Genomic DNA, 8,079 nt, shown 5'->3' with positions numbered 1-8,079 from the left:
CTAAAAGTCGAAACATCAGCATCTTCATATAAAGTAAAAGTGACCACAGCAGATCAAAAAAAAGACGGTTGTGCTGCATAGTAAGTTACACGCTAACTATTCCTTGATAGTTAATAATCATGGCGAATAAGGCTTCGTCATCGTCAACAATCAAGTGATAGTAATCTCAAGATCTCGAGCAGCTTTAGGCGGGATGTTTACGCTCAACTACAAGTCGAAACGTCAACATATTCATTAGTAAAAGTGACCTCAGCAGATTAAAAAAGAGACTATTGTGCGGCATTATACGCCGTAAGCTTTACATAATAAGCTAAATTACGCATACGTTTTGGTTGGTTCTTTCATGTGATCTATTGGAGCACAGACGCATTGATGACGTCACCATCAGTAATGTTTTGGCTCTTTATTGCATAAAACAAACAGATGTTGCCGTGGGTCTGGACAGTAAAAGATCACAGAAAACGTCATAATGTGGTAGGAAGCTCAGTGACACACCCGGCTGCGCCTCTTGGATCACTTTTTTGTTCTCACCGCATTTTGACGTCATCTGTAATCTATTACTCAACAGACGTATGGCAACACGGAATCTATATGTGGAACATTTAATGGACTCACAGTTTTAGAAAACAGGTAGTTAAGTCTTTCCAAAAAGTTTAAGAACGACATCACATTGTCCGGTATATGTGAGATTTCTAATGCATCGCTTTTCTGTCTATTGACTACTAAAATGCTCAAATAACAAAGTAGAAAGTAACTGAAATATTGCTTCCTTGTTTTAAAGGCCTGATGTCCCCCATGGCAATGTCCAAATCCATTCAGCACCTACTGCGAACTGAAAAAATAAGAGTGGAACCAAAAGGAAAAGCAGAAAATTTTGATATGCCTAGGTTGCTGCTTCATCGAGCAAGCTGAACAGGGTTTTCTTACTACAAGTCAGATATGGTGGGTTTAGGTTGTCAAAAAAAGGTAAAAGAAAGGAGGAAGGATCTCTTAACTACATTAAACGGAAATTAATTGCCTTAAATCTTTATCTAAGTTAATGTTTATTTAAGAACTCAATTAGGAATTAGGAAAGTGAATGGTTGAGTTACCATCAAGATCCATTGTCTTTAATTCTAGAAACGGATATTTGAAAAGTGTTGTAAATGGTGACCGAAATTCACTGAACACATCAATATCAGCAGAGAAAGATAGGGAACAAAGACTGAAATGCTTGTTTCCTTACCTACCGCCCTCCCCCCTCCCCCCCCTCCCCCACTCCTTACTTTTTATGAGATCAAGGTAAGATGTCGTTGGGAAAAGGGAGTATTTTTAGAGGTAAGCTTGTTTTTACTTCGCACACGTCCTTTACCTGAACGAGAGTAACATCCCAAAAGCCAAGGCCAGAAGGGAAACCGTTATGCCCACTGAAAAAAAAATGATAAAACATTATATCACTGCTGCAATGGCCATTGCAGCAGTGATATTACGCATTACGTCTAATACGTTAAATTTACCTAAAATGTCCCAAAATATAACTTGAAAGAACTTTGTTCTGCACTTATTTTAACCACGCTTATGCACATCAGTCTAAATCAAAATTTTAAATTTAAATGAAGATAATCTCTGTCTGATGAAGAGCACTGAGCTGCAGAAGGCTAATTTAAGTCACTCGCTTAACTTCACCTAAAATAACACATAACCTGCACTTGATGATCTTTCACGTAGCTGCAAAATGCAATGAGTGACTGTGTCTTCCTTATGTATGCTTAGCGACTTATCCCTCAGAGTAATCATTTCGTCGCCGTCCGATTAAATATTAAGGAATTACTGCTATCCTAGAGAATAAGCCATCCAGAAGTACCTTGTGAGCGCTCAAAATAAACTTAATGAAACAGGTTCTTCAAGTTGCTTATCTTGTTTAAGCCAGAAACTAATGGGCACCTCAAAGGAAACTGAGTACAGAGGTTCTGGGACGCGAATCATGACCGGGGGAAGAATACAACTACCTCTAGAGCATTCCGACGTCAACTAGGCGCTGCGGACACAAGTACTGTAGAAAGCGCCAGGTTAAAGAAATCTTAACTGCGTCTCCAAATAAGTTTCCAAATGCCATTTACAATTTCCTTAAACACTCCAGCCGAATGGAATCACTATCTCAACGATCTAAATCGCTATTTCAACTATTTACAGGATTGTGTCTTACCTGCGCCACAGTATTCTACGCAGTCTTTCGCCATCTTTTCTACCTTCAACCCGTCACAGCTGTACTGATCCGGCACACACGTTCGCTCGGTAGTGATCTTACCGCCAGCTCCACTACACTTTTCGCATTCGCCTTCTTTGGCTTTCCATTCCATGAATTTAACACCTGTGACATTATTTGGAACCAAAATCAGCGAGCAGAGGGAAAACACAATCATTGACAAACTTTGCGGTAATACATCTAAGGCAGAAACTTACTACACGGGAGAAACAGCCAAGATCCTAATAACGTGCTAAGCTTATATCCAGCATTCCAAATACATAATTCAGGGGTTTCACCTGCCTTTAAGCAAATAGGCACGGGCTTGCAAGTGATTTGGAGGGTACGATATCTATTTTTTAAAAGTATTTGAGCGGTTCGCAAAGCTCGGCTGTTCGATTCGACAGTAATCCAACTGTAGTCTTGTTGAAAGGGTGTTAACGAGAGCATTACAAGAGAATCGTTTCTTAGGACAATATCTTGTTCCTGCAAAGCTGAATGCTTTCGATAGCGGAGTAGGAGATAAGCTTTATGAAACCTACAAAACCGATCTTTTAGAGAAGAGAGACTTTGACAATGAAATTTGACGGCGGCAGACAAAGTGATGAAAAACCAGTGACACGTACAGAGACACTCCAGCACGCTAATCCAAACCTTTATCCGACCCTGGTCACAATTACTACCATCCTCCTGACAATGCCAGTGGCAACTGCAACCCCCAGTTCTACTTTTGTCTCATATCCATTACATACCGCACAAGTGAATAATACTTTTTACGCGCGCTCGTTGGTTAGTTCGGGAGAGATTAGCAAATACTTTTCACCTTCGTGTGGGGTCGACTGATAAGCTTTGTTTTAGGTCATGAATATTTCTATTCCACATTACCCAATAACAAAACGATCGACAGGGAAGACATGTCATTCCTTTAGTCATTTTACACTGACCTTTGGGTTCAAATTTAGCACCCTCATTCACAACCTTTAAATCCTGAAATTTACCCATCTTCAATGCTTCTGTAAACACCTCTTCGATCAAAACACCTTTTTTCTTCACAACCAAGCATAACTTCGCTTCCACGCCAACTTTGCCGTCTTCTTCTGTGAACTTCACTTCTGATACTTTAACGTTGTCGTACTCGGAATCACTGTAAAGGTGTTTAATCTACAGGATAATAGTAATCACGTGGGTGTTAAGGTCATTGTGACGCTCATTAATCAGATATTAGGTATACGAACTCAAATTGAAAACTAAAAGCTTATGTATCCAGTCTGAAACAATAGCACTCTCCTTGTGGGAGCATGAATAACCTATGGGTACATATATGAATGCATTTTCTTTCCAGTTTCACCTTCAATTCCCTTAGTGCCTATAATGATTTACTATTGGTAACCCTTAACCCTACCCCTCCCTGCTCCCCCTTTCGCCTTCCCCACCTTCCCCACCTTCCCCCCTTGCCCTTCCCTCCCCTCCGCTCTCCAACCAAGTGCTATTGTACATACTTTTCTAAACGATAACATGTTTGGCTAGTTTTTCACAGATATCAGGGAAAACAAACCGTCGAAAGTTTCGTGCCGACAAATTGAGAAGTAATGCAAGCATATTTCTGGGTTATTGAGCATCAAACAGAGGAATTATAGAGCTGGGTTGGAGCTCCAAATTCATTCGTAGGAACAATCTTATGAGAAAATCGCGAGAAGAGCAGTTTCAGCCACATTTTTATGACCAATTAGCCTTTATGGCCTTTTTCGTGCTTTCCTCGCTGTAGTTATGGATGAAAAAAATCTTCCATTCGTGACTCTTTTTGGCACAAAAATATTCCAGCTTCGATTTGGGAATTATCTGCCACAAAACTTCACAAAACTGTGACTTAGACCCCTTCTTAGTGTAAATTCTACAATAAAGAAATGTGAAAAGTCAAATCCCTCTTATCGAACAAATGATTGAGAAGTCAGGTTAAACAAAAACCAATAAATGGACTTACTGCCATGGATGTCATGTCTTCCAAAGCTTTGGACTCTTTTGACGTAGAGTTTCCAAGGGATACATTCCACATTCGGTCTGCCAAAAACTTAATCATCGCACAAGCTAAAGAAGGAACAAACGTTAGCACGCCCTCAAAGGATACGAAAAACATAAATTATAACAATTATGAATGAATTTGGTGTTAGATCACGATAACAACTTCTACTTGATAACTTTGAGTATTCTCATCGCCTGTTTGCTGGATAATGTTTGGATATTATAGGGAGAAGTTTAACCTTAATCACTTCTGGGGGGGACAGAGTTAAAGTGCAGGTCGATGGATGTGCTCTCTCATATCATAAAAAAAAAGCTGCCTTATACGTTAATTCTTAGCTTGTTCGTCATTTGTTTATTTGTTTGTCAACTTTTCAAGAAATTTTAGACAGGAGACTGAGCAGAATTCTTAGAAATTTTAAGAATATTCGTTTTGTCAACACAAACTGACACTCAAGTTACAAAGAAAATGCCGACTGGTTTGTCTTTGACATAACAGGCGACGTGGAATTAAGTATCACAGACAAATAAGCCCAGAAATGATTAGAAGCATCAAGGAACCGACAAATAAGCTTACTTTGCTTCTTTGTGTCTGTGGTTGGTGTGGTGGTCTCTTTTTCTGTGGTACTTTGTGTCGGCGTGATGTGGGTGGGTACTTTTGTTGTAGGTTGTGCTGCTTGTGATGACATGGGCGCCATAGTGTAAGAAGTCGGTGATGGCATCACAGCAGTGGTGGAATTCTGTCCCAGGGCTTCTGCAAACCAATGGTTAGATTTGAGAAAGATGAAGAGAGGGGGGGGAGGTTGAAAATACGGAGAAGGGGGGGGGGAGAAGAAGAAGATGTTGTTCACATGCACTAGACCTGATTCTTTCTCAGAAACGTGTTGAAAATGAATACAACTCATAGGAGACGAAAGGGGTTAATTGCCAAACTGTTAACCCTCGATCTCGAACTCTAAATGCAAGGGGGGGGGGGGGGGGGGAGGGGCCGAGAATACTGAGGAGAGGAAGAAGAAGAAGAAGAAGAGGAAGCAGTTGTTCACGCGCACAAGACCTGATTTTTTTCTCAGAGACATGTGTTACCTGATTAATACATTATTTAGGAGACCACAGAGGTTAGAAACCAAGCCGTTAACTCTCGATCTTGAACCCCAAATGCCGCCATCTATAAACAGTCCGGTTCCAGTCTTTAAAATTCTTCAGTTATTCTATTTTTTTTTTTCTTCATGCAATTTTAATTTTTCAAGTTTTCTTTCCGAAAAGTTTGAAACGAGTGATTTTGGAACAGCGAGTTTTTGAAACAAGAACAGATATATGTTTACACAAAGTTATGTAACTCAAGAAAATTTTAATCGTAAATTTATTCCATGACTCACTTGCTAACTTTTGGATTACAACGGAAAAGAATTTTAACCAATCAAGAAATATTCCGGTATTCTCAGAATTTTGAATAGACTACTTATTAAGAGGCTGTCTCTCTTATTTCCACCTGGTCAATTTTGCGTCAAAAATAATTTTGCCTGAAACTCTGTTAAAAGAAAGACTTTACCTAGGAAAGAACTAAATTAGATTTGGTTTGATTCGAAATAATTTTCTGACTGCATTAGGGGCCATAATTATTTCCCAGTCCGTAGGGACCGTAGCAACGTCTCGAAAATTGAAAAATAGGCATATTTTGTAACATTGTAAAATATTTGATTCGCATAGTTAAGCCACAAAATTTATATCAGATTGCTTAAAACCTTTCTAGTTTGCCAAGAAAGTTAGAATTTGCCCTCTCAACATATTTGAAAAGGCGAATTTTAGCATATTCTGACCACTAGAAATCGCCATCGGCCGATGGCCGTAAATAACCTTGATTTAGACGCTAAGTTTTGGGATTTGGGACCTGGTTCCTTAGCTTAGCTTTGAACCCTATTATTCTTCATTAAATGCAGTATTAATTAAAAATATAACATGTGCATGCGGGTAGTGATAGTTTCACGAAAGTCCTTTTAGCGGTATGAGGAATTACCTGCAGAGCGATACAATAGTTTGCTAAGGAGAGAAAAACGCAATAAGAAATGTGAAGCCTGCAATAGATGGAAATGAAGAAGACTATTATCTTTCGCTAAAGATGACCATAAAATCACCCAGTGTGGTGTGAACCTTCAAATGGAATCGTCACAAAACCGTCAAACAGTTCTCTAACGGAACTTCAGTATGAGAAGCTTGTGCAGGAGGCTTGGAGTCGTTATCTCCGGTACTCGAAAAAAATTAGCACTTCAAAAGCAGATTAACCATTGCTAAAGACGACAGAAATGATATGAGGGTATGATAACAGCATATTCAGCGCTGGAATATGCTGTGCGGCTGTTTCGAATTGTCATCCTTTAACCTGGGGATGATTTGAATTATCCTTTACTGTCGCATTTTCACTCCTCAGGGAGCAGAATAGATGAGCTGTATACAAAAATATATACAATAACGCTAACCTGAGGTAAAGAAGGCCAGTAGAGTAAGTGCAGTTGTCGGTAAGGAAAACCGTGACATGTTTTCACTCCTGAAGATTTTTCTGAACTTTAAAAAGTTCCACAAATTTACACTGCGGCAGGTGCACGAACAGAATGTTTTTCAAAATCGAGGACCAAAGGTTGAGTTTGGTTGTCGTTGCTTCACCCTTCAGCGATGTGTTTTGTTTTCTGTTTTGACGTTTCTATGTATTTAAGGTTCACCACTGGCATTGCTGAATTTGATAGTCATGTGCTGAATGCATCAAAGTGTTACCGAAAAGTCAATATTTGGAGAGAAAGCACCCACGGATTTTATCTTTGGCCAATGCAAGGCGAATCTTTTAATCAAATCAGCAGCATTTACGATACTAACATAAACAGATGGTCATTGAATGTCATGATATTCCTTGACATAAACTTTCACGCGCAGACAACATTTACATTTAGACTATCATGTGTAAACAAGTTAACAACGACAAAGTAACAACGTATAATATACGATGCCTTCTGCATGCATGTTTGCTGTTTTAGGAGCTGTACTCTTCAAGATTAGCATTTGGGGAACGCTGTTTTACGTCGGAGTTTCCTTAAAATTTTAATGAACGCACAAATAATGGAGTTTGTGGAAAATATCAAAACAAATTGATAACGCAAAAATTAATTTAAATGGTAATGGACCAAGATTAGTGTAGATCATGAATGAGTGAAGAAGATTCCAAAATCTACTAGGTTTTTCGCAATACATTGTCAAGCTATTACGATATTTCATGATAACAGTTACTATTTATAAGCCCCTCTCTGTTTATTCACAAATTTCATACATGAGGATAACCTGTGATAAGTTATTACTGCCTGACAAATTACCGCGGTAATAAAAATTGGACAAAACTTTCCCGCTGATTCAAGTCTAAGCTCATATGATTCCAATGGTCTTCCTCGTTCAAGAAACCTAATTAAACAAGGCGAAGTTTTTTGTGCAGAACACCTGTATAAGATGATTTTGTTGGGCACTTTCATGTACTCTCCAATTGACGTCATGATAATTTGGAGAACGATAACACTTCAATCCTGACTGAGGGGTAGATATGATGAGGATATACCAATCAGTCTCGGCAAATTGCTTTCCTAAACCAGTAGTTATTTAAAGTTATCCGCGGCCGTTGTAACTGATGCCCCTTTTTTTTATCTTATCATCAAAGACGAAAAGAAAAATACCCTTATTATATATTCTCTCGAGCAGTGGCTCCAAATGATTTTCATCTTTTCAAATAGATAAGATGACGCGGAATACGGTAATACCACCTTTAAAAAACAAGTCTGAGGAATTGAAACTTTCCTGCTGACTTC

General features: G+C 38.9%; 1 protein-coding gene across 1 annotated transcript; it reads right to left on the bottom strand.

The window, feature by feature from the left end:
* Positions 1-388: 388 nt before the first annotated feature.
* On the bottom strand, positions 389-6,894 carry LOC131773746 (uncharacterized). The gene is made up of 7 exons (XM_066163939.1): positions 6,715-6,894; positions 4,818-4,994; positions 4,206-4,309; positions 3,169-3,385; positions 2,186-2,350; positions 1,352-1,406; positions 389-832 (listed from the first exon to the last, which is right to left on the bottom strand). Exons 1-7 carry the CDS (start codon positions 6,770-6,772, stop codon positions 823-825), a joined length of 786 nt encoding a protein of 261 aa, XP_066020036.1. The 5' UTR covers positions 6,773-6,894; the 3' UTR covers positions 389-822.
* Positions 6,895-8,079: the final 1,185 nt, after the last annotated feature.

The sequence above is a fragment of the Pocillopora verrucosa genome, chromosome 3 (genome assembly GCF_036669915.1).
Source record: "Pocillopora verrucosa isolate sample1 chromosome 3, ASM3666991v2, whole genome shotgun sequence".
NCBI classification, from domain to species: domain Eukaryota; kingdom Metazoa; phylum Cnidaria; class Anthozoa; order Scleractinia; family Pocilloporidae; genus Pocillopora; species Pocillopora verrucosa.
Note: the sequence above shows the minus strand (reverse complement) of the source record. Positions and strands in the feature narration are given on the sequence as shown.